This window comes from Syngnathus floridae, chromosome 11, assembly GCF_059516105.1.
Source record: "Syngnathus floridae isolate MCC-2025c chromosome 11, RoL_Sflo_1.0, whole genome shotgun sequence".
NCBI lineage: Eukaryota > Metazoa > Chordata > Actinopteri > Syngnathiformes > Syngnathidae > Syngnathus > Syngnathus floridae.
This window is the reverse complement of record NC_142423.1, coordinates 13,409,632-13,434,641: the sequence shown is the minus strand read 5'-3', so window position 1 is coordinate 13,434,641 and position 25,010 is coordinate 13,409,632. Positions and strand designations below refer to the sequence as shown.

Below are 25,010 nucleotides of genomic sequence, written 5' to 3'. Positions count from 1 at the left end.
GAAAGCAAGGGTTCCATAGTGTAGTGGTTAGTCCTCTGGACTCTCACCCCAGTGACCCGGGTTCAAGTCCCAGTGAGACCTAACTTATTTTATCATAGAAGAATTTACAACACAGTTGCTCGTGTGCTCTCCCATATAACCATTATAACAATTTGCTTGTGAGCTGCTCCAAAAAAAACATATATATTCCATTCAATATGAGTGAGGGTACCATAGTGTAGTGGTTAGTCCTCTGGACTCTCATCCCAGTGACCCAGGTTCAAATCCCAGTGAGACCTAAATTATTTTATCATAGAAACATTTGCAACACTGTTGCTTGTGTGGTGCCCCATATAACCATTATAACTATTTGCTTGTGAGCTGCTCCATAAAATCATCTATATTCCATTCAATGTGAGCGAGGCTTCCATAGTGTAGTGGTTAGTGCTCTGCACTCTTACCCCAGCGATCCAGGTTCAAGTCCCAGTGAGATTTAACTTATTTTATCAGAGAAGAATTTACAACACAGTTGCTCGTGTGCTCCCCCATATAACCATTATAACAATTAGCATGTGATCTGCTCCATAAAACCATCTATATTCCATTCAATGTGAGCGAGGGTTCCATAGTTGTCAAGCTCTAGTCCTCGGGGCTGCATTCCAACATGTTTTCCAAGAGTCCCTCGTTAAGTGCACCTGCGTGAAAACTTTTAGCCACTTTCACATTGAAAAGAAGCTAAAAGTTTTCACGCAGGTGCGCTTAACGAGGGAATGGCATGGACACTCGATTAGGTACACCGCCATTTTCAAGTGTACCTAATAACAGGCCACTTTATTAGGGTGCACTTAACAAGGGAATCTTGGAAAACATGTTGGAATGCGGCCCTGAGGAGTTTTAGCTCCTGTGACCTTTGACCATGATATTTCCCTAATAAAGTGGCCTGTTATTAGGTACACTTGATAATGGCGGCGTACCTAATGGAGTGTCCGTGTGATGCCCTCGTTAAGCGCACCTGCGTGAAAAGTTTTTGGTCACTTTCACGTTCCAAAGGAGCTAAAACTTTTCACGCAGGTGCGCTTAACGAGGGAATGGCACGGACACTCCATTAGGTACACCGCCATTTTCAAGTGTACCTAATAACAGGCCACTTTATTAGGGTGCACTTAACAAGGGAATCTTGGAAAACATGTTGGAATGCGGCCCTGAGGAGTTTTAGCTCCTGTGACCTTTGACCATGACCACATTTGCAACACAGTTGCTCGTGTGCTGCCCCATGTAACCATTATAACTAGTTGCTTGTGAGCTGGTCCATAAGACCATATATATTCCAGTTAAGGCCTGCAAGGGTTCCTTAGTATAGTGGTTAGTCCTCTGGACTTTTACTCCAGCGACCCGGGTTCAAGTCCCAGTGAGACCTAAATTATTTTATCATAGAAGAATTTACAACACAGTTGCTCGTGTGCTCTCCCATATAACCATTATAACAATTTGCTTGTGAGCTGCTCCAAAAAACCATATATATTCCACTCAATATGAGTGAGGGTACCATAGTGTAGTGGTTAGTCCTCTGGACTCTCATCCCAGTGACCCAGGTTCAAATCCCAGTGAGACCTAAATTATTTTATCATAGAAACATTTGCAACACTGTTGCTTGTGTGGTGCCCCATATAACCATTGCAACTATTTGCTTGTCAGCTGCTCCATAAAGCTATATAGATTCCATGAATGTCAATGAGGGTTCCATAGTGTAGTGGTTAGTGCTCTGCACTCTTACCCCAGCGATCTGGGTTCAAGTCCCAGTGAGATTTAACTTATTTTATCAGAGAAGAATTTACAACACAGTTGCTCGTGTGCTCTCCCATATAACCATTATAACAATTTGCTTGTGAGCTGCTCCATAAAACCATCTATATTCCATTCAATGTGAGCGAGGGTTCCATAGGTGTCAAGCTCTAGTCCTCGTGGCCGCATTCCAACATGTTTTCCAAGAGTCCCTCGTTAAGTGCACCTGCGTGAAAACTTTTAGCCACTTTCACATTGAAAAGAAGCTAAAAGTTTTCACGCAGGTGCGCTTAACGAGGGAATGGCACGGACACTCCATTAGGTACACCGCCATTTTCAAGTGTACCTAATAACAGGCCACTTTATCAAGGTGCACTTAACAAGGGAATCTTGGAAAACATGTTGGAATGCGGCCCTGAGGAGTTTTAGCTCCTGTGACCTTTGACCATGATATTTCCCTAATAAAGTGGCCTGTTATTAGGTACACTTGATAATGACGGTGTACCTAATGGAGTGTCCGTGTGATTCCCTCGTTAAGCGCACCTGCGTGAAAAGTTTTTGGTCACTTTCACGTTCCAAAGGAGCTAAAAGTTTTCACGCAGGTGCGCTTAACGAGGGAATGGCACGGACACTCCATTAGGTACACCGCCATTTTCAAGTGTACCTAATAACAGGCCACTTTATTAGGGTGCACTTAACAAGGGAATTTTGGAAAACATGTTGGAATGCGGCCCTGAAGAGTTTTAGCTCCTGTGACCTTTGACCATGATATTTCCTTAATAAAGTGGCCTGTTATTAGGTACACTTGATAATGGCGGTGTACCTAATGGAGTGTCCGTGCCATTCCCTCGTTAAGCGCACCTGCGTGAAAACTTTTAGCTCCTTTTCAATGTGAAAGTGGCTAAAAGTTTTCACGCAGGTGCACTTAACGAGGGACTCTTGGAAAACATGTTGGAATGCGGCCACGAGGACTAGAGCTTGACACCTATGGAACCCTCGCTCATGTTGAATGGAATAGATATTGTTTTATGGAGCAGCTCACAAGCAAATTGTTATAATGGTTATATGGGGTAGCACATGAGCAAATGTGTTGCAAACTTTTCTATGATAAAATAAGTTTGGCCTCATTGGGATTTGAACCCGAGTCACTGGGGCGAGAGTCCAGAGCACTGACCACTACACTATGGAACGGTCACTCACATTTCATGGAATCTATATTGTTTTATGAAGCAGCTCACAAGCAAATAGTTACAATGGTTATATGGGGCACCACACAAGCAACAGTGTTGCAAATGTTTCTATGATAAAATAAGTTAGGTCTCATTGGGATTTGAACCCAGGCCGCTGGAGTGAGAGTCCAGCGGACTAACCACTATACTATGGAACTCTCGCTCACGTTGCATGGAATCTATATGGTTTTATGGAGCAGCTCACAAGCAAATAGTTATAATGGTTATATGGGGCACCACACGAGTAACCGTGCTGCAAATCTTTCTATGATAAAATAAGTTAGGTCTCATTGGGATTTGAACCCGGGTCACTGGGGCGAGAGTCTAGACCACTATCCACTGCACTATGGAACCCTTGTTCAGATTGCATGTAATATATATGGTTTAATCGAGCAGCTCACAAACAAATAGCTCAAAATTGCAAAATAGATGTCCAAATTCACAAGGTCAAAGTTTACATTTCACCTTTGAACTTTCTTCTGTCTTTATCTTGAGTGGCCTCACTGCCTTTGTTTCCCTCTTCGTCATCTTGCATGCAGAGCTGCTCTCCCATTGGCCGAGAGCAGAGCTTCCTCTAACACCATTGGCCGACGGGCCAAACAGTCAAACACGGCCCCTCACGTGCTGCTGCATGCCTGCATGGCCCGCTCCAGATGCGTACATGCTGTACTTCGAGTGAATGCACCGCTTGAACTGGCTTTCGATGTGTCTGCGCGATTCCTGGAAGTGGGGAGTACGGCGAGATGTGAGACTGACTGACTGACAGCTGTTTTGCATTGCTTGCGATCATTTGCTTGCAACCGCATCACGTTCATTTGATTCCAACCGTCGACACCTCGCCAAGAGCTTCTTCTTAACCCAAACTTTTTCTTTCATATTCTCTTTCCTTGAAGTTTCTTCCCAGTGGCCTCCCGCAGCAGTGTGCACATACGCACGTGTAAAAAAAATAAAAATGTATTTGGCAAGCCTCTGAAAGGCTGTTTCAGCCTGTTGGAAAATTACCCTGAGTGCTTTTTAAGTGCTACAGAGTTGATATTGACTTACAACACACAGCAAGATTATAATGTCTTAACACTTTATTTTTTTTTAAATCTCATTATGAATGACCTGGTCCATCTGTCCCTTTCCAAAACGGAATGCGGCGCTTGAACACAACAATTACACACAAATCTTTTTGAGTGCATTGAATAGGAATGCATGGCGAAGACTACCTTGTGATTAGTTAAGACGGGCTACCCCAAAGAAGGGGCGGGGTGGGGGGGGATTAACCTATTGTTATAGCTTCTTGTGTGGAGGACCCCCGCCACCCTCACCTCTGCTGTCAAGGCCCATTGTACCCCCCAAAACAATGGCCGACGTTTGATCATGTGTGCAAGCCACGATGACCAGTCAGGACACTTTCAAGGTGCCCGCTCAAAACAAGAACGGACAATCATAAAGAGTGAGGGGTGGTCCTCGCAGCACATTACAGAGCATGGAAAGCCCACCCTACCCCGAGTCTCTTTTTCTATAGTACGCTTTTTCAAAGGCGCTCTTGGCTATAGGTGGCAGTGGGACGCATTCCGAGAAAAAGATGGCTACTTCTTGGGAAAATCTTGCGGGGGGGGGGAACATGAAGTAAACGTGATCCCAGAAGTGCTATCTGTCCATGTCTTGAGATTCTCACATTCTTCTTATGTTACAGCAGATGAATTCTCGCAGCATCTGGATTCCTTTCAAGTATGGGAAAGTCCAGCCTTTTTTTTTTTTACACTGGTCAGAAGTACAAATACTTTGTGACTGTCAATCAGTCAAACCAATGTCACAGAAGTGTGAGGCGATTTGATACAATTTAGGGACGGTTTGAGTTTCAAGTGGAAAGATTCGATTCGGTTTGATTCGGTGGACTCGTGATTACCATTCACTTGCAATGGCTTGAGGAGTTCCGCCTGCACAATAGGCCGTTCCGAGATTTGCACGGTAATGGCAACACTTAAGTTTTGCAAGATGTCATCTTTGTCACGTAAATGCTCGTGATTGAAAATGCAAAGACATTGAAAAGTCTTGGACATATGAAAGACTACCGCACCCAAAACTAATTGCATTTAGCGTATGGCGCCGACGCCCAAGATTAACGCTGCTTTGAATCCCAAATGCGAAGTATCCAAAGGAGGCATCACCGGTCCCAAAGAACAGGACTCCTTTGTTTTCCGGAAGTGAATCTTTTGACCCGTTGAGCATTTCAGATCATTAACTGCTGACCCCCACTCCCCTCGCTACCCCCGACGGCCAAATCACCTTTGTGCCCCCTCATTTGCAATCCCCTGGGAGAGGATTACAGCCTCAGTGAAGTACCCAGGATGGTGTCTCCACTAGATTAGGAGTGACTCCAGTTTCTTCTATGGAAGGTGCAGGGGGAGGGGGAGTTCGTTCACGGCCCATCAGCTGATCCTGCATAGCCGCATTCGTTTGAATGCCTGGCCTCTCTGCCCCCGCACCCGCCCCAACTTTCACACTTCCATTTCAACGCCGTGTCTGAGCTGATCTTCGTCACTGTGGCGGCCAGAGCCTCCTGCTGAGGGACCCCCAAGAGCTCACCAGGAGGGACATTTTAAGAGGGGGCACATTTGGAAGTCAAACGGATTGACCATTGTTCCTTCTAGCTATCTGTCTGCCTGTCTGTCTGTCTGTATGATAAGAAATGACAATCAATGAAGTGTGCAAATGCCCCAACACACTTTAATGTCGTTTCTGCCTCTGTATAGTCAAATCTGTCGCAAAGCTTAGATTTTTTTTCTGCTTTATTGTAATGAGTCTCAGAAATGCCCCCAAATTTACTGCAGTACTGGCACGCTGGCCTTCACACGTAACCCAGCAAACGCATGATGTCAAAGATTAGCAATTGACCGAAAAGACATCCACTCACAACGGCGCCATAAAGAATAAGTGCAAAAGTTAAAAGTCAGAAAAGCAACATAGACAATAACAAAGGAAAAAAGGAACAGCAGGCCAGCTGGGGAAAGGCCTAAATATTGTAAATGATCCCGAGGTCCGCCAAACAGCCTCCTTCAAGAACACCCCAAAACACACAAAAAGCCTCCACAAACGGAAAGAGAAAGGAGAAAAGAATCCCTTCTTTTAATAAAGAGAAAAAGAGGGAACAGTCTATCTATCAATCTACCCATTTTTCCATCAATTTTTCTATCAATTTATTAAAACTTATAATTAATGGTCATTTTTTCATGCTAATTTGGCAACACGTCACCTCAGTCTGTTCAGGTCAGGTGTGCACAGTTGCGCACTCTTATCTGTCAGTATGTGAGTAACATGTTGCACGTGAGAAGACTCTATTCATCCGTATAGTCCACTGACAAATGTTTCAAATTGTTCATACACTTGTGTTACGTGTGTGTGTTTGTGTGTTGCAGCTGTGCTCATCAGCAGTTGTAGCTGTTACCGTTTGGCGCTGCCTTTTGCTAGCATTAGCGTTGCATTATGCTTTGAGACTTCAAATTTTGTGCAAATATAACATTTCACGGTGAATAATTTACGTGTGATAATGAGTAAGAATTCATTCGATTTTTGGAAGACCAAAAAAAGTACAGTAGAAATTATATCAAAGCAGCTGTGTGAAAACAAATAAGCTTGCCTTCTGCACAAACCAGAGCGATTTTGCAGAAGCCGGACCCTCACGTTGTTTTTGCAAGAAGTGCAAAGTCAGACAGACCCCTTTGCCTTTTGCAAGCGTCGTCACCTTGAACCTTCAAGAAAGCAAATGTGAAGCTGCTGGCGTGTTTGTTGCCACCGACTTGTGAATGGTCACTGCAATGACGCAGGGACCGGGCGGGACTTTGGTTTGATATGCAACAGACGGGGCCCCCAAACTACTTCAATGTCAACAACGTCCTCCAAAAAGCACCGACTGGAGCTCTGCTTGCCCACATGCGAGGGCATCGTTGTTGCAATTGTTTAGGTGCTTCACTCAAGCATGACTTCACGTGCTAGCCTACAAGTCCTTTCCCGCACATACTTTTACTTGTGGGTCTGACTTGTCTCTGACACGGAGAACAAGGGTGGGGTATTTTTTAGGGAGCCCCCCGTTTCGTTTCTCAGCTTTCTTTCAAACTATACTAAGACAACAGCAAACACAGCTGGCCAGGTTTTCCCCTAAACAAGATGGCTGATCATCATAGGGGTGGGGGGGACAGTGCGTGTGTGGAGGAGGGGGGGGTTGAAGGAGCCCAAAGTGGGGGTTGCATGTGGTGATGGTGGTGGGGAGAGTATCACAGTGGCTCGCAGCAGTAACACAAACACTGCATCAGTTTTGATGATCTATCTTGAAACCCTAATCCTAGTTTGAAACACTACTTTGACACACTAATTTCAAACCCTAACCCTAGTTTGAAACCCTAACCCTACTTTCAAAACCTACTTTGAATCCCTAAGCCTCATTTCAAGCCCCTACTTTTTTTTGGTTGGGGGAAGAAAAGAACTATGAACTTTTACTTTTTGGAATGATGCATAAAATTTCCAAGTTCATTTTGAAATTTGTGAACTGAACCCGTTCATGTAGAACATCAACTTTCCCAACACTGATGTTGATACATATTCGGCTCGTTCTGCTCTCGCCTCGTTGCTTGAAATGACAAAGCCCACTCAAGTGAGAGGTGAAACGAAGGCGTCGGCTCAATGCATGCAAACTAGGGGCAGCACCAGGGAGCCCAAAGGGGCCAAGTTTGGAGGTTGCAAAATTCCCCTCTCTCGTCACACATCTTGCTTTCAAGTGACAAAGAACGGTCATCTTCTTAACAAATGACAAGAGTTAAAAAATGATGAATGTGTTGTTTGCTCAGGCTTGAGCAAGAGTGAAAACCACTCAAGAGCTTTTACAGCATCTGACCAGTTCACTTGCTTATCTTAAAGCTGACTCTCACCTTGGCCTACATAACTCACTCACACACATGGTAATGGATGTTTGCACAATACATGATTGTCATGTCAGTGCAGGTAGGAGCCTTACTCACACTTTGGCCTCCTGAGACCACGCTGGCAAATCTTGTTTTTCTGGAGAGGAAAAAGATGAAAAGCGCTTCTTGGACTCATGTTGGATAGTTTGGTGATTATCGTTTTCCTCACTTACACCACCTAAAAAGAAAAAGCATCAGATTTTATTGGACCAGTCCAAACTCAAGGTCACGTGAGGTCCTAATTTCATAAGAAAAACAATCTACTATGGAAAGACAATCAAAGTTCAGACACATTTCTAAATCAATGTGATAAACGTCAAAACTTCTGAAATCAAGTCTTCGTCTGATGATGAATGGATTAAAATTATAATTCTACTGCAGGAATGTACTTACCTTGGCTTCTTCTGAGCTACCCACAACAAAGTTCAACACAGATTCCTTGCAAGAGAGCACATGAGGCAACTGACATGAAGTGATACCATAAAAATTTTAATTCATAGGCAAAATCATTTAGTCGAAAAAACACATGGTACATTTTAGGAATTTCATATTCTTACATTCCTGAGGTGGAAAAAAAGGCACAATACAAAACCGTTGTATGTGCATGTAGAGAATCCATGCAGGCACAGTTCCCAACTGTCATTTGATTAAAAAAAAAAAAAAAAGGTGCTGATGAAAAGGAGAAAAAAAAAAATCACTTTTCAACAACCAAAACTAAATCAAACAATTGAAGAAAAAGAATAAGCACAACTTAAAATAATTTAAAATACAATAACAGAATGGACATTGAAATAAAGAAAAAATAAAAATGTACAGGTGATGAAGGTGGTCACAGGCGGGGCTGTTGAGGCGGAGGTAGCTTTTTGTCCATAAATGACTGACACAAAATTCTAAGAACTCGACCTGCCCCGAAAAACCCCGAAGGCCATCAAAAGGTGACGGCGGAGGGATTGGTGGTTGCTATGGCTACAAGACATCCTGAAGACATGACTCGCAAAGTTGGCCTTTGGTGTGAAAGTTCACGATGAAGCAGGGATGAAGCGGGGCTGCCTGTCGAATTTGCCCAGCCTCATTTTTTGCTTCACCCTGAACTTCCACGTGCAAGAGTGCCGAGCTTTGCCGAGACGTGCAGGTTCAAGTTTCACTAACCAGAACTGACCTCGTTCATCATGTGTGCGTATTTAAACAGTCGGCAGTCAAGGCATCGCAACGTGTGTGTCTCAAGTCCACTGAAAAGTCTGTCTTTGTGCATACACGTGCTCCTCATTCCTGAAAGCAAAACGTCAAGTCATTTGTACAAAAAAAAAAAAAAAAAAAGTCTCATTTCCTTCCATCTTTCACGAGCGTGCGGGTGTCCGGAGTTGCCGCAGCCGCGCTTTGAGCTGCTCCTGCTTGGCACGCAGTTTGTCCCGCTTGGCGTGCAGCCGACGGTCGTGCTCCTCCAGGCCGTGGATGCAGTCCCGGGCCTTCTTCAGGATGACCACCTTGGAGGCCTTGTCGTTGCGGGACAACTCGGGGACGTTGTCGCGCAGGCGCACGAAGCAGTTCTTGAGCTCGTTGCGCCGCTGCCGCTCCATCACGTTGTGCGTGCGCCGCCGCTCCTCTTCATCTTCTGTCTCGGCCGGGTGCCGCCACGACGCCTGGTGGTGGCGGGTCGACGGCAAGGCGTGATGGCCGCTGGGGCGGGAGCGTTTGTTGCACGAGGAATGCGGCGGCGGCGAGGCCGGGCGGGGGGCGGCGTAGTTGTGTTGCAACTGGATCTCCAGGTGGTGGCGCCGCAGAGCGCAGCGCTCTTCCTCCTCGTCCTGCTGCTTCTGCCGGCGGGCCGACGAGCAGCGCCCCACTGTCACCACGTCGATCTCCTCCTCTGAAAAATCAAAAGTCAGGACTTTAACAGTGCGTTCAACGGCAAAAGTGGCCCAAAAGCTATTTCAAGATGTTTTGAATTATAAAATAAATGGAAAGGTATTTTAATGATTAAAAATATAGTAAAGAAATTAAGTCATGAATAAAAAAAAAAAACTAATTTAACATGTTTATTTCGATGAGGTCAAATGTTCTATTTTAATCTATAATATTCTAATTGTTTTTAATGTCATTCAGAAATCTGTAAAACAGGAATACATTTAAAATATAGGTTAAGTGATTTCATTCATTCCAAAATTTGAAACAAAAACTTTTCCCTGCAATTGTTTTCTCATGATAGAAATTCAACGTTAACCAAAGCGGTTCACCACTTCCTGTGTGGTTAACAGTTAGTAATGCTGGAGAACCGAATGAGTCATGGCATGTTCATGGACGGAGTGCACGTGCACGCGCACACCCACACTTAAGCTGAGCTGTCAGTCACCAGCTCAGACTCCGCCCATACTGCCTTTAAAAAACGATTACGTTGGCAAGCATGTGTGTGGTGTGTATGTGTGTGTAGGCTTTTGGAAGAGCAGCGAAACTTTTGGTCTCACCGGAGTCGCTGGACGAGTACTGGGACACGTCCCCTCCGGCAGAGTAGTAGTCAGACGTGACCTCAGCCGTTTCCTGGCCCCCCAACAGGTTCTGGCAGTCCAGCGTGGAGCCGGCAAGCCCCTCGAAGATGCTGCCGTCAATGTCGGACAGCAGCGGGCTGGAGCCTAGTACGGCCGCTGCCAACTTCTCCTCCGGGCACTTGTCCGATGCCAGGCAGCGCCACAGGCTGTCCTCGCCGTTCTCCTCCTCCTCCAATGTAGGGGAGAGTGGCGGCCCCCCTCCCCCGCCACCTCCGCCCCCCTGTTTGTCGTAGATGAAGGTGCTCCAGTTGATTCGCGTGTCATCGTCCTCCAGCAGGATGTCGGACACGAAGCTCAGTTGGTCTCCGCTAGAAAGGGGCTTGGCCGTCCCGGCGGCGCCCTCCTTCATGGGGGGCGACTGCGGGGGAGTGGGCAGCGACTGCAGGTCCTTCATCAGAATTTGGCAGATCTCTTCTTCGTCAAAGAGCAGCGGCTCCGAGCAGAGCCAGTCCGGCGACTGGGCGAAGCTTTGCAACATCTTCAAACTGCAGACCAAAAAAAAAGACAAAATCACAGTTAAAATCTTAAAATGCAGATAAGCAAGTAAATCCAAGAGTGAAAGTGAACTCGACGAAAAAAGTGAGCTTTACTCGAAGTGGGCTGCCTTTTCTCCATGTTTACATCACTCAGGCTCCACCCACTCCTTTCATGGCTGCTAACCCATGAAAGAAGGCCACACCCTTTTCTCACCACGTCAGAGCAACAGCTGGAGAAAAGGGGTTGGGGGTGGGGGGTCAGCAGCACCTTCTCGCCACAATTTACGGTTTCAAACAAAAACTTGAAAGAGGTCAAAATATGACAACTTTCACTTTGGACACGCACACACTCGTAATAGTTTTGCACCCAGACGCATTGAAGCCACCAGGCGCGTGTCCGCAGGGCGTGGAGGTCATGTCACAATCACATGCTGCGTGGAGGGATGCGTTTCATGCTCGCCGTGGACAAAGCCACACTGTTTGGGATTAATGCATTTAAGACACGCACACACACGAGTACTACGTTTATGTATCCGGATGAATGGAGCTCCAGTTTTTCTTTTTTTACGCCCTTGTGTGCAAACAGGATGCACGCGTAGAGTGCATTTGTAAAATTTAAAGTTTCACCGAAACACGTCCACGCCGATTTTCTCTCCATGACAAAACGCGAAACCAGGCATCGCTTAATTTGCATAGAAAGACCCAGTTCCAGAGCAATGAAGGAGCGAGCAAAAAAAATGCGCATTTTCTAATGAGGGTTTGGCTCCTCCGCAATGACTTACAGAACGCCCTAGTGCGGCGTGAAACGGGATCCACGTGTGCGACTGCGGGGCAATTTCATGGCGTTTTAAGCACAAAAACTGACGCCGATTTCTTTCACAACACATTACACACAAACAAAGATTTTGAACGATTTGCCGAGCGTGGCGTGGATTCGAGTCATCAAGCAGCTTGTGAAAATTTCAGCCTTTCGTAAACGGGTTTCGACGCAGACGACACCCAGCGGCGCGTTTGCGCGACACATTTCTCGACTACCATTTAAAAGCCACGCTCGTTCCACTCCATGTTAACACGCGTGGGGATCGATCTCCGAAGCGTTTCCGTCAAGCAGCACCGGTTGTCGTCAGTGACTATGAATCTACTCGACGTCAAGACAAAAAACGGGCGTTCTTACCGGCAGTTGAGCTTCAAAGAGGCACTCGGATTTCAATAAAGTGGAAGAACAACATCCACGGAGGTCAAAGTCCAAGCAAAAGGAACGGTCCGTGGAGAACGGCGACTACTTGGCGGCGAAGACCAGTTGCTGTTGTGTAAAGTTGAACCGGGACAGAGGAAGCATGGTGCGGGGAGAGTTGTCCTGACCTACCGGTTAGCTGTTAGCACACAAAGTGGGTGTGGCCGACGTGGCCGCAGCGCTTTTATCGGCGCGGCTCGCCGGTGTGCGTCCGCAGACAAAATCCGCGCCAAATCGTTACCCACGATGCACCGACCCAGTACCGATGATTTAATCATTGGCATGAATGGGCATTTGCATCGGGTCTGGGTTGGAACGTGGCAGGAGAAGCGGCACCGTTGAATCTATCGTGGGAGCTGGGTCTAGTTCGTCTCGCCGGCGCAAGGATACTAGCGCAAGCTGGGATTCAAGAAAAGGGATGGCGGTAAATGTTAGCACATTCACACGTGGACCGAGAGAAGAAGCCGGGTGTCTCTCTGCCTGTCTGTCGGTCGGTCCGTCTGTCTCTCGCCAACGCCTGTCTGTTGCTTTCGTCGTTATTTAAAGTGGCAGTACTTGACCGAGCACCACTGCAACGCCGCATGCAAAATATCATTCAAAGTATATTTAATAAGTAAATTAATAAGTAAATTGTCGTGTTTCTATTATGAATTGAAAAAAGTTGTACATGTTATGTTTTTCAAAATAAAAGGTTTCATACAAAAATCAAATAAAGACGAAATTGAAAAAGCAAAATTGTCCAGATTTTTGAGTTCTTGAAGGTTTTTAAATTCTGCATGTACTTCAGCGTGCAAAAGTATATTTTATTTAATAATAATTTCTACTGTTATTACTACTACTACTACTACTACTACCGGCCCCCTTACATAATGGGGGTACTCGGTCGTACGGACACGTGCTGGCCCGTGCAGCCAATTGGAGCTGGCGTGGCCCCACTGCACGTGATTGCTCGGCATGCTCCAAGGAATGCTGCGAGTAGACGCCAAGCCTTCCGCTACCACTAGTTGAGACCCAAAATACGCATTGCAACTTATGCGCCACATATGCATGTCTCCAAACATGCATGTCCAAAAATCAAAAAGGAAATGGTCTTTCTATGAGATGATAAATAAAAGAGCTCGTACGAATGAATGCTTTCTAACGAATGACCCAGAACATTTTTACTCATTTCAAGTTTGGAAAACCCTCTTCTGAGGGAGAAACCAAAATACAATTGAGGGGAAAAAAAGTTGTTGAAACAATCATGAAAATACAACATCAAATGTATTTGGTCTTCCGTAGTTGTTTTTAAATATATTATTTCATTATTTCTTTTAAATGAGAACAATTTGATTTGATAAAAATATAAAATTGTTTTTAAAGATAATTTGACTCATTTTAATGTAGTTTTAAAGAAGTTAATTTGATTCAAAATGATCTTTTTTGTTTTAGAAATGATCAATATTTTAATGTCAAGTGTTATTCAAGATAAATTAGTTTCGCTGTAACTGAATAACATATTGCTAGTTGTGTGTTTTCAAAGGTTGTCTCGCGATTATTTGGTTTAAAATGACACCATAAATGCATTCATTCTCATGACTATATTTTTGAAATAGAGAAGATTATTTTAAAGCTGCTTTTTATGCCAAACATGTTTGTCCCATCACACAACGTGCTGTGTACGCCATGCATATGCTTTGTGTTTGCATGTCGCCCACAATAGACATAATAGTAGAATAGAAATATAAAGAGGCCATAATTGCAGCCTTGCAGGGAGTCTGACACATGGGAGCTATTTCTGCTGGGTGCAAATGGATTTTTATATCTCCCTAAATGGTAGCAAATTGCAACGTGATCTTTCCAATTAAAGATGGTGCTCCAGATTTGTGATAGGGGCGGGGCGGAGCGGCGGGCGGGGCTGGAGGCGCATTCTCTCGCACAAAGAAGGGAGGCGGCCCAGTCAAGAAGTGGGTTAATGTGCCACCTACAGGCTGACTGGCTGACTTCAGTGGGGAGCAGGCGCTGTCATGCGCCGGCTTCCCGGCTGCAAATCTGCGGCGGCTCATGAAATCTGTTTGCTTTCCACTCGGCGCAATTCTGCATGACACAACGTGTTCTTTGTGAATCGAGCTATGAATGCAAATATACAACTGGATTGAGGGCAGAGTTGGGCTAAGGGTTAGGGCTTGAGTTGCCGTTCAAATTATTTTCGAGTGAAGAGGAGTGCTAATAATGGGTTGGGGTTGGGGTCAGAGAGGTCACATTAGGTAATATTAGCAAATGGGGTTCAAGTCCCCGTAGAGTGATAAAAACGTCTTCTAAATTTAACTCACCACTGAGAAGTCTTGCTAACAAGCTAGTTAAATTGAAAATAAATCATAAGATTTCGCCTCATAACATGTGCTCAGATCAGGTCACACATAGGGTCAGAGCCAGGTCACCAGAGGTCGGATTAGACTTTGGCTTCGGTTTAGAAGCAAGTCCAGCTTCATTCACCTCACAGATGGAATGAAATGGGGCGTGAGGGGTGAATGAACCCACTTGGCCTGCTAAACTCTGGAGCAGGACACAGAAGTAAGTAGGGTGGGATTGCAGCCACATAGCGGGGAGGTCTACGGATGCGTGCGCTATGCACCCACCACTACGGTGATCTCGTCCTTATTAGGACTCTGCGTGCAGTCGGCGTGCTTGAGTTATGCTTTAATTAGACTGCAGCCTCTCAGTTGGCGCGCACGAACCTGAAGCCGAGAGCAGGACGGTGTCTGCTCAACAAGCTTGTGGGAGTAGAATCACTTCAATTGATGGCCTTTACAAATTCAAACTGGACTGACATAGAACTTCCTGTCAGGACGACGTCTGTGTTTTGAGCAAATGCCAACAAACGTGTTTTTTATTTTTTGTCGAGACAAGCAGACGTTTTAAACTTGACTCACGTCTGAAGCTTCTTCACTTCCCTCTCAGAAAAATGGAAAATATCAAACATGGTCCAAAATAAAACCATTTTGAGAGTGTGACTCACACTGATGGTTCTTCGTAGACCTTGAATAAGGGAAAACATTTCAAGGGTGCATTCCAACGTTTCTACATCGAGTAATGTTGGAGGAGGTTGTTTGTTGACATGCTTTGGGGGGGGTACACCTGAAAAAAGAAAGACAGATCAGCTCGGCTGATGTCATGGACTGCAAAGGTGGGGGCGGCAGTTCGGGTGCGCAATGGAGGGTTATGGTTACATGTGGTGAGGTTAGCAGGAGAAACTTTCCATGCCTCTGTCGCCCACCGCTTGCTCATGTGGGGGTTCAGTTAGGCTTCATTTGGGGCTCCTCTGCTGTGATTTGGTATTTGCTCTTTTAGGCTAGTGTGACGTTGAACACCGCACATGCCGTCCGGAGCGGAGCTGCAGATGTTGGCCCGCCCACCGTTAAACATCTGCAGTTTTACTACGCATCCCTCCATGAGCAGGAAGAAAGCGCACACTTCCATTTCACGCTCGTGTTGTATTCGAGGCTGGGAAAAGCGGAGGAGGCGCCAAATGACCTCGTCCGTCACGTGCCGAGCGGACGCCACGTCAGCCGCGTCGGCATGAGCGAAGGAAGGTCCCGATTTCATCATCACGGTTTCACGTTTCATGCGCTAGGAGCTTGCCATTCAGGATTCGCGCTGGAGGTCTCGACGTGCCTCAGGCGGGATTGACTGGTCTTGTCCCCTGCGATTGACTGGGAACCGGTCCGGGTACTTCGAGCCCAACGTCACCCCTATAATAAAACGGAAGGAATGGCAGTCCGGGGGGGACGTCGGCCGACGCATTCCCGCCTAAATTTGCAAGCGGTGTCGCCTTGCGTCCACCCGATAGCTGGTGACATGGTAGCACATTTACTTTCAGTCAGGCCTGTGGGGGTGCAGGGAGAAGCGGTGCAAAAGGTCAACCCTCATTTCAGTGCTGTGGTTAGCATAGCAACTCTTAGTGTGTTAGCATTTGGTTAAGTTTCATTTGAAATAGATGACGTCAAATCTCGCTTTTTCTGCTCTGGTTTTGCTATGTGCTAGCGTAGCATTTGTGAGTATTTTAGCAACACATTTTAATAGTCATCAATAAATATCGAGTTGCCATAGCTGTTCCTGAATTCAAATTGCAACATATGTTAGCATGTTATACATTTTAGTCTTATATTGTAAATAGTACCTTTCAAGTGTGCATAAAGAAGGAAGGGGGTGTGTTCTTGGTTTCGAGCCCAGTCATGGAGAGAGGGAACTGCGCAGGAATGCATGTGTGCAAAAGCGTGCATGTGTACACATCTGCCAAATAGGGGAAGAGTCAAAATGTGTCTGCAGTGTCTGAACTTAGCGGCTAATCGAATACAGAAGCCAAGCGGGACAAAAAGGATGGATGTCTACGTTCTGCTCGTTCGATTCAAACTGTTACAGTCCATCGAAACAAAGCGGTGACAACAACTGATGTTTGTTACACCAATTTGTTTTCGTTGACGGGAAACAGAAGATGGTTTTCGATCGCTGTCAGACAAATCGAGACTGCCACATTGGGTGCTGCTGTTCTGGTTAGCAAACAGAGTTGCATATGTTGCTTTCCAAGAAGTTCAACAGGGACTAGTTCCCTCTGCAGCGCGATGCAGAAATGTTCCTTTTTTTTCTGGTTAGCCTAAAAATAACGTGGGCGAGTGACACCACTCCACCGCACTAACCTGGCTCTCCCACTCCAGCCCGCCTCCTCCCCTTGATCGTTCCTCAAGTTCTCAGAATCCTGCTGCGGTTGTTCTGGGACGGTGTCCTGTGCCGTCCGCGGCTTCACATGCCGCTCGCATGTGCGTCGTCGGATTGGCCCGATGAGCTCAAGTCGGCCTTTCTCATTGGGCTGGGAGTTGTCTGTTGCTTCGTCGTGCCGTTGTAGCTCCTCCAGCTCTCGCAAACCTACACATACAGACTTGAGCTTCACCACAGGGTCTCGTTGGCTTAACAGGTTAACGTTTCCAAGGTGAACGGGCGGGGTCAAACTGATAAATCACAAAAATACTTTCCATCACATTTATTTGATCCTCTTACACATGGGAGGGAGCTCGCCAGACAGCTGCTTCATTTTGGTAATGATCGAGCGTGACCTTCGGTGGGTCGCCTGAGGTCAAAGTTCACAGGTAACAAGTTGAGAAAGGTCCTTGAGGCAAAGCTAACCTTTACAGGTGGAGAGGACAAGTGGGAGTAAAACAGGTCAAAGTTCAAGGCATGTCTCATCTCATCTTTCTCTTTTAAAGAATGCAAACTTAATTGATCTGTTCCAGTTTCACAAAATAAAAACAGAATTAAGAACAGCACCAAGAAAACAGTAAAGGCTTAGACATGCAAGGAGGCTGCCATGACACTTTGGAGGAACTGAATCAATTAATGATCGTTTTTATTCATGGGATTTCAATCTTTTTTGGTCTATGTGTTAGCTAGCAGAACTGAGGTCAAAGTTTTGTATCGGTTTTTGTTTGTCGATTGACCTCGATGGTGCATACGATCAACCGCTGGTTCATTGAGCAACAAGAAATACGTGGTAAGAAACGTTTGTCTAAAGTGGTGTGGCGTAACAAAGCCGCAGTCCTCCATACCACTTGCGACACAGGCGGCATAACGATCAAGATAAGGCTCGCTATCATTCAGTCGCAGAAAGAGGAAGAGCGAGAGCGTGGGGTGGGCAGGGTGGGGGTGCCCCGGGAGGCCCCTTCCTCTTCCGAGTCATGAATGAAACGGCAAACGAGAGGCTTCCGAGCAGGCTGAATGGAGAAGTGATGCGTTTGCAGACTGCAGGAACATTTTGTCTCCTGCAGCCTTCCTGTTGATTCACTCTTCTCTGTGTGTGTGTGTGTCTGTGGTTTGTGTGTCTGTGTGTGTTGGGATTGGGAATATTCTCCTCCAAATATGTTAAAATAGCTTTTTTTTTTTAATTAGAGTCTCAAGCTGCAATAACTTGGGTTCCCAGCCAGGCTTGAGGTTCAGAACAATGCCTGGGCTTTGGTCACACTTGCAAATTAGGGTTTTTAATTTGGGTTTCAAGACAGAATTAGAGTTGTCCCCGATGATGGTTTCAAGGTTGGGTTTCAAGTGTGTGTGTGTGTGTGTTGTCATGTAGCTGCTGATAGCACTCTGGGGATGAACAGTGTGATTTCTGTTTACTGTTGATAGTCTGATCATCACTCAGGATTCACTTATCTGCCCGAACACAACTACTGATTAACACACACACACACAGTGCAACTGATTTCCTCCTAATCCAGCCCAGGTTTTTGTAAGATTATCTCAACTGGCACAATCCCCTAAAATACAAAAAAGTTAAAGTGAATAGAAATTCATCATTCTCACTGAGCTGTGCTGCAAAAGTTTTATGACATAAATGATTTCAATTGTTGCAATTTTTAATTATAGTTTGAGCTTTGGGTATGAGTTTCAAAACAAGGATTCGGGCTTGTCTTTGTTATGGTTTGGAAAGTAGGGCTTCAAGGCTTGATGGCAGTTTAAAAAATGTTTCATGCAGGGATTGGAGTTAGGGTTTTGAATTAGGGTTTCCAAACTGGATTAGGGTTGTAAACAAGAGTCTACAAGGATCTAAAAGTAAAATTTCAAGATAGGGTTGGGGTTTTCATCTGGGGTTTTAAGATCAGGTTAAGGTGTTTAACAACTACTTTTAAGCCATATTTCAAATTAGGGATTTACACTTCGTGAAATAGATTGTGCTTCAAATTTCGAGGTGATTAGCTGACTGAAAGAATAATTCTCACGATAATGGCAACCGCATGGATTCCTTCCACAGCGTCCCGAGGTAAGACAGACAGACGCTTGCGATCCTGTCATGAATTCCTCGTCAAGCTCCACCCAAACCACTGGAAGCCGTCACAGAAGCAACCCCACACGGTGGTCTCTGCGGCCACGCGCCGGGAATATTCCCGTGCTGGGGGGAACAATAGTTACAGGCCCGTCACATTCCGCGCAACCTTGGGAAATAGCCAAACCAAACGCAGCTTCTCATTTTGGTCAGCAAAAGTTAAAAAAATAAAAGGCCAACGAAGAATTTGATGATTCAATTGTGTGGAAGAGTTCAAGTGTGACAATAGACGACTGCTTTGAACACAAACTTAGCAGCAGCCAACCCTGAGGAGACCCAAAATGGAGCCCTGCGGAACCCCTGTGACCAACTGCAGGATTCCTATATCTGTCCTAGCTTTCTTGCCAGGAAAGTCCTGGATTGGATTGCATCTTGCAAGTCGATTTTCAACAGACCCTCCTCTTCTTCTTGTTCATTGGATTGACCGGATTCAGACTCTTGAGGATGCGCTCACATTGCCTTCTCGGGAATGTAGGAAGTCTGTCATTACGCTTTGGCGACAAGGAAACTCGTAATTTTGGGGGAAGGATGGGAACACCGCGAGCATTGCACTCTTGCTTTTTGCGTGTGCGTGTGGGGGGGTACGTGCACGTGTGACTACTTCATGCAACAATCCGCCAGGAACTTTAAACCGTATGCAACCGCCATCGTCCCTCACTGGTGCTTGCTTAAAATGATCAATGAGTGCGTTCTCATAGCTGCAGTTTGAATAATTCTAACCAACCAATCAAAATCAGTGAAGAGTTCAACGAGTTGTGATTTATCCCAAAACGTGGAGTTTCTTAATTCAACATAAAGCAATGGCCGGGGACTCCCGGTTAAAGATGGCGACGAGGTCTGCTCGTCTTCAAACAGCCGAGGCCCACTAGTGGTTATTTATCTCTATGACAGTCGGCATCTCCGCTCGATCCACGTGCGTCAGGATCCTCGTTTTACCGCCTTTCATTTCCTGGAATCCCAACCCCTCGTAAATATCCCTCCACCGGATTTGATGATCTAGACCCGATTTGAAGGAACGATTGCGCACAGGGACTTTCGCCGACAGTTTTCCGGCTGAGTATAAACAGTAAAGCCGACTCATATCGTTTTCGAATCGATACGTTACGAGGACGTTCACACTTGGAGGCTCGTACGAACATTTTGGCGCGGTTTTTCGCCGTGGAGGGATACCGGCGAGTCGCGTTCATGGAATAGCACTGCGGCTCCTCGGGCCACGCCTACTCCGCGAAGTAGTAGCCGGCTTGGAAAGACTTCCGCACCACGCCGCCTCATCCCCGTTGTCTCCTTTGGATCTCAGCGTGGACTTATACAGGGACAATTTATTGAACGTCCACAATCTATATCCCTTTGAACGTGCAAGGTAAGAACGCGTCTTTTCTTTTTGTAATGACAAGACACTATAGACGATTCTATTCTGCATATCCAAAACCCTTGTTAGGAAACGCCCATATTTTAAATTTGCTGCTAAATTAATCAAAATAACATGCGAATCCCAAACAATTGTGCGGCATTTGTGTATGTTATGTGTTAGCAAGTAGATCGGCGTGAGTGTTTTTTTGTTTTGCAAGTTAATAAGAACATTTACTACAGAAACACTAATTTTGTTCAACTCCCTTATGTGCAAGCTTCGCTGGTAAACGTCTACAGTTATAACAAGGTACTAAACTATTCGAGTACAGCGTTACTTTCTACTAATCGTGCGACATCGAGGGTTGCGTCATGGGTTTAACAGTAGATCGGCGCGTATTTTAATTGTGCTAACTCTCGGACCTGGGTGCAACACGCATAGTTTGTCGTGCACATGGCATTTGAGCCATTGCGGAGGTGTGCGGAACAATCCCAAGAAACCGCTCGCATTTGTTGAATGCTGCTAAATTGGGTGTCAACCAAGTTTAAATCATGTTTTCGAGAGTCGATCGGAGTCGTTGTGAGTCGAAAATAAATCACACCGGTTGCTCCTGTTCCCATGCTTGCACAAGGGCGTTCCAACTCTTGGTGCAAAACCCTCATGAGAAAATGCGCACATTTCAAAATGCACGCAAATCCTGTTCCATCCTGATCATTGTTTGTCACCTATGTTGTAAATGTGTAATGCGTTTAAATCCCCCGTTTCCACGCCACACAAGGGCGCTCGTTCTTTTAACTCCGGGGACGTGTGTGTCCGCAGCACACAGTGTGTCTTTGTTGTGCATCGCAAGCATGCTCGACATCCAAGCGCCATGTGATTGTGACATGCCCTCCACGCCCTGCAGACAAGCCGAGTGTGTTGTTTGTCAATGGCTGCAAATGTCGTATCTGACTTGTGCGCCGTTTGCGCACTTACGTGTGAAATTGCTCAGTCCCAGACGTGACATGCTGGGAAATTTAATTAGCGGCCACCCAGTATAGATAATTTAGATCATTTGTGGGCATGAGATGCTAAATTGTGGCCGCAGAACTGAATTAAACTCTCTTCACAAATATCAACTAGTGATCGGTGAAACCGTTTTTTTTATATATATAAAAGGAAAAAGGGTTTCAAGTTGTTTGTTTGCTAAAGTTTAAAGTGTGGCTTGGTCTGGAGGATCGCTGTGGAGGTTTGGGAAAAACTGCAATTTTAAATCTCTGCTTGATCACTCTCCCTGCAGGAGACCATGTATATTTTGGAAAGAAGTATGGAGTGCCTGCCACAAGCCTTCTCCTACTTGGATGATGAGTTCTGCCAAAGTTTGAAGGATCTCCAGTCGCCTCCCGTGAAGACGGGCTTCTCCAAGGGTGATCAGCTGAGCTTTGTGTCCGACATGCTCCTGGAGAATCACGACATGCAGCTCAACTGGAACTGCGCCTTCTTCCACTCTGATGATGAAGACGATGGCGGTGGGGGGCGAGGGCGCCCCCAGTTCCCCGCGGTGGAGGAGAGCGGCGAGGACAGCTTGTGGCGATGCCTGCCTTCCGACAAAAGCCTGGAGGAGATGCTGTCGGACATGGACGGCAGCATCTTCGAAGGGCTCGTCGGCTCCACGCTGGATTGCCAGAACCTGTTGGGGGGCTGGGAGACGGGCGAGGTCACGTCCGACTCTTGCTCCACCGGAGGAGACGTGTCCACGTACTCGTCCAGCGATTCCGGTGAGCTTTTTGGCATCAAAGCTTTTTAAAAGCATTGGGCGGGGTCCGAGCTCAATAAGTGTGCTCTCCATCCTCGAGCTCCTAATGACTCATTCCAGAGCCGAGCCCTGTGGCATCGCTGACTAAGAACCACACAGGATGTGGTGACCTTGTTTGTTCAGTAGCCGGTTGTTTCACTGACAATAATGTTTGTTTAAAACTATTAACCCAAAAATAAAATTGACTATATAAAAGTTATTTTATATACTTCATTTCTTCTTTTACATTTTCAGATTTTTTTTTTTTTTTAAATATTTCACAACTGTTTTAGATTAAGATATTAAATTAGATCATTTTACAGTCATTATAAAAATACGTATGAATTACTGTATTGTAATTTTTACAAGTTTCCTGTTATTATAATGCTAAATACTTTTTAAAAATGTCATTTGAGGCAGCCGTGTCACTTTGAATAACGGAGCTAAACTGTTGCTGTTGAGTGTGATGGAAGTCTTACCTTTTGTTGTCTTGCAGAGGAGGAGATCGATGTGGTGACGGTGGGGCGCAGCCCGTCCAGACAGCAGCATGACGAGGACGAGGACGAGGAGCAGCGTGTTGCTCTCCAGCGCCAACTCCACTTTGACATCCAGCTGCAGCACAATTATGCCGCGCTTCCTCCCATGTCTCCGCCGGCCTCCTCATCCAACAAGCACTCCCGTCATCACCACCACCACTCGTCATCACGACATTTGGCGGAAACTGAGGACGAGGAGGAGCGGCGTCGGACTCACAACGTGATGGAGCGGCAGCGGCGCAACGAGCTGAAGAACTGCTTTGTGCGTCTGCGCGACAACGTACCCGAGTTGTCTCGCAACGACAAGGCCTCCAAGGCGGTGATCTTGAAGAAGGCCCGGGACTGCATCCACAGCCTGGAGGAGCACGACCGCCGGCTGCGTGCCAAGCGGGACCGACTGGGCGCCAAACAGGAGCAGCTCAAAGCGCGGCTGCGGCAACTCAGACGGCCGGTCCGCTGGTGAAAAGAGTGAGAAGAGACTTTTGGACTTTGCTGTGAGCAACGAGAGCGAGTTGTTGACGTTCTTGTCATTCAGGTTTCAAAATGTTGCTGGAACTAGAATATGTATAGTTCGCCAAATTTCCCGCGTTCAAGCTGCCAACTTCAATATGAAGAGACTGTCGTGTTCGGTCAAATTTTGTCCGACTGTTCTTCTGCAAGTTTGAATATTTTCGATACACTTGTGCAGAGTTTCTCATCCTGCCCGAAGGTAGAGGTTTTTCAGGCTTTCTGTTCCAGCAAGAGGTTTCTAATCCCCTGATACGGTTCTAGGCCAGAGACGCTTTCTAAACCTGTTTCCCGTCCTTACGAGAGTAGGCTCATCGTCAATTAAGTCCAGTTTCAGACTTTGAGTGAGGGGGTAAAGGAAGGTGAAGGCTCCAACAGGGAAAATGGCCAACTTATTTGAAAGTAGGGTAGCATCTATTCAGGATGTCTTGTAGCCATAGCAACCAGCGATCCCTCCACAGTCAGGTTTTCTCTGACGTTTAATCATTTCAGAAAGTTCTTTATCGTTTTTTTCAGGCGTGCTTAAAGCTCAAAGGTAGCCATAATTGATCTGATTAACACTGTGATGCTCATCAAGATATGCTGTCCTGTTGAATGGATTGTTTGTTACCAAAGCAAACATGGGGTGTCACATATCACAGGATCATGGACCTCTCTCCCCTTTTGAAAGTAGCCATATGATGCAATCTTCCATAAGCTATGAAGCAGTTCCTTAATTCAATCACTGCCGTTGATGACTACAGAAGTCAAAGACCAATTTCAAGTGGGCTGCCAGTGAATGAGTTAATGAAACGTTATGCAGAGGACCTTTAGTCCCAATTTTGTTTGTCTAGTTCTCTTGTCGCTATTAAATGACTTAAATAAATGTTTTATAAGATAATTAGTAGTCATTTGTTGTTGTTTTTTCTCCTTTTGGACTACAAATAAACTTGACAGCATCCTTCAATGCATTGAAACAAAGTGCCTCGTCAGCCAAGATGTCCTAAATTCTACTCGGACATTTAGTTATAGGAGATGCTGTATTGATTGTGGAAATGAAGCACTTCCTTCCATCCTCATCTTCCTTCCACTTCTCTGCCCTACTTTCCTTTGTGCTCTTTCCTTTTATACATCCTTGGAGGCCAAAGAGGAAGTTTATGGATGTGGTGAGGGAGAACATGCAGGTGACAGAAGGCTGATGTGGAAACTATTGATCTGGTAAACGGGAGCAGCCAAAAAAAGAAAGAAGGAAAAGTGCACCTTTTCTATGCAACGCATCTGACTCTGAAATGATCGGGATCATCATCCAGCTTCTGCTGATGATCTGATCATTTGAATTGCGTGACATACAAAACATGCATGACATCGAACCTCCGGACCGGAATTGTTATCTACTTTAAGCCGAACGTAAGAAGCCGAAAATGCTCGTGACACTTTTGTGTAAACAAGTTGATTGCTTTCCTGACCACTCACGAGGCGGCATTACACATAAAGCCAAGCAAACACACAGGCACACTCAATTGACCGATATTGTGCTCACATTTCCAGGACAAAAGTATCCCGTGAGGAATCTTCTGGCGTCATACTGACGGGAAGTTACTCAACCGCTTAAGCTACTTGAACAGGAAACGGGAAGGACACCACCTTGTGGTGACGTATGGCATTGCAAAAGTTGCGGCTCAGGCATGCATTTTATCTTTAGATAGAAATTTGGATAAAAGCATACAATTTGCATGCCTTTGTGATATTCATGTTACATGTTCGATCAAATTTGATCTAACATATGAGATTAACTCCAACTCACCCCCAGTCCTAACCAGGTTCCAG

General features: G+C 45.8%; 2 protein-coding genes and 1 long non-coding RNA gene across 3 annotated transcripts; 1 reads left to right on the top strand and 2 right to left on the bottom strand.

Annotated features, from left to right (window-relative positions):
* Nucleotides 1-8,404: 8,404 nt before the first annotated feature.
* On the bottom strand, nt 8,405-12,652 carry LOC148391230 (uncharacterized). Its single transcript, XM_088389496.1, has 3 exons — nt 12,130-12,652; nt 10,399-10,964; nt 8,405-9,803 (listed from the first exon to the last, which is right to left on the bottom strand). The coding sequence occupies exons 2-3, from the start codon at nt 10,955-10,957 to the stop codon at nt 9,274-9,276; spliced, it is 1,089 nt and encodes a 362-aa protein (XP_088245622.1). The 5' UTR covers nt 10,958-10,964; nt 12,130-12,652; the 3' UTR covers nt 8,405-9,273.
* Nucleotides 12,653-13,320: 668 nt separating this feature from the next.
* On the bottom strand, nt 13,321-23,218 carry LOC148391229 (uncharacterized). The gene is made up of 6 exons (XR_015861289.1): nt 22,982-23,218; nt 22,641-22,882; nt 17,224-17,293; nt 16,866-17,091; nt 15,188-15,306; nt 13,321-15,122 (listed from the first exon to the last, which is right to left on the bottom strand). It is a non-coding gene; the product is annotated as an uncharacterized LOC148391229 (long non-coding RNA).
* On the top strand, nt 20,030-24,084 carry LOC148391228 (uncharacterized). Its single transcript, XM_088389497.1, has 3 exons — nt 20,030-20,399; nt 21,667-22,144; nt 22,658-24,084. The coding sequence occupies exons 2-3, from the start codon at nt 21,673-21,675 to the stop codon at nt 23,158-23,160; spliced, it is 975 nt and encodes a 324-aa protein (XP_088245623.1). The 5' UTR covers nt 20,030-20,399; nt 21,667-21,672; the 3' UTR covers nt 23,161-24,084.
* Nucleotides 24,085-25,010: the final 926 nt, after the last annotated feature.

Coding starts and splice junctions, on each gene's coding strand:
- LOC148391230 (XM_088389496.1), bottom strand. CDS start 10,957: ATGTTGCAAAGCTTCGCCCAGTCGCCGGACTGGCTCTGCTCGGAGCCG. Junction 9,804..10,398: donor GTACTCGTCCAGCGACTCCG/GTGAGACCAAAA, acceptor TTGATTTTTCAG/AGGAGGAGATCGACGTGGTG.
- LOC148391228 (XM_088389497.1), top strand. CDS start 21,673: ATGTATATTTTGGAAAGAAGTATGGAGTGCCTGCCACAAGCCTTCTCC. Junction 22,145..22,657: donor GTACTCGTCCAGCGATTCCG/GTGAGCTTTTTG, acceptor GTTGTCTTGCAG/AGGAGGAGATCGATGTGGTG.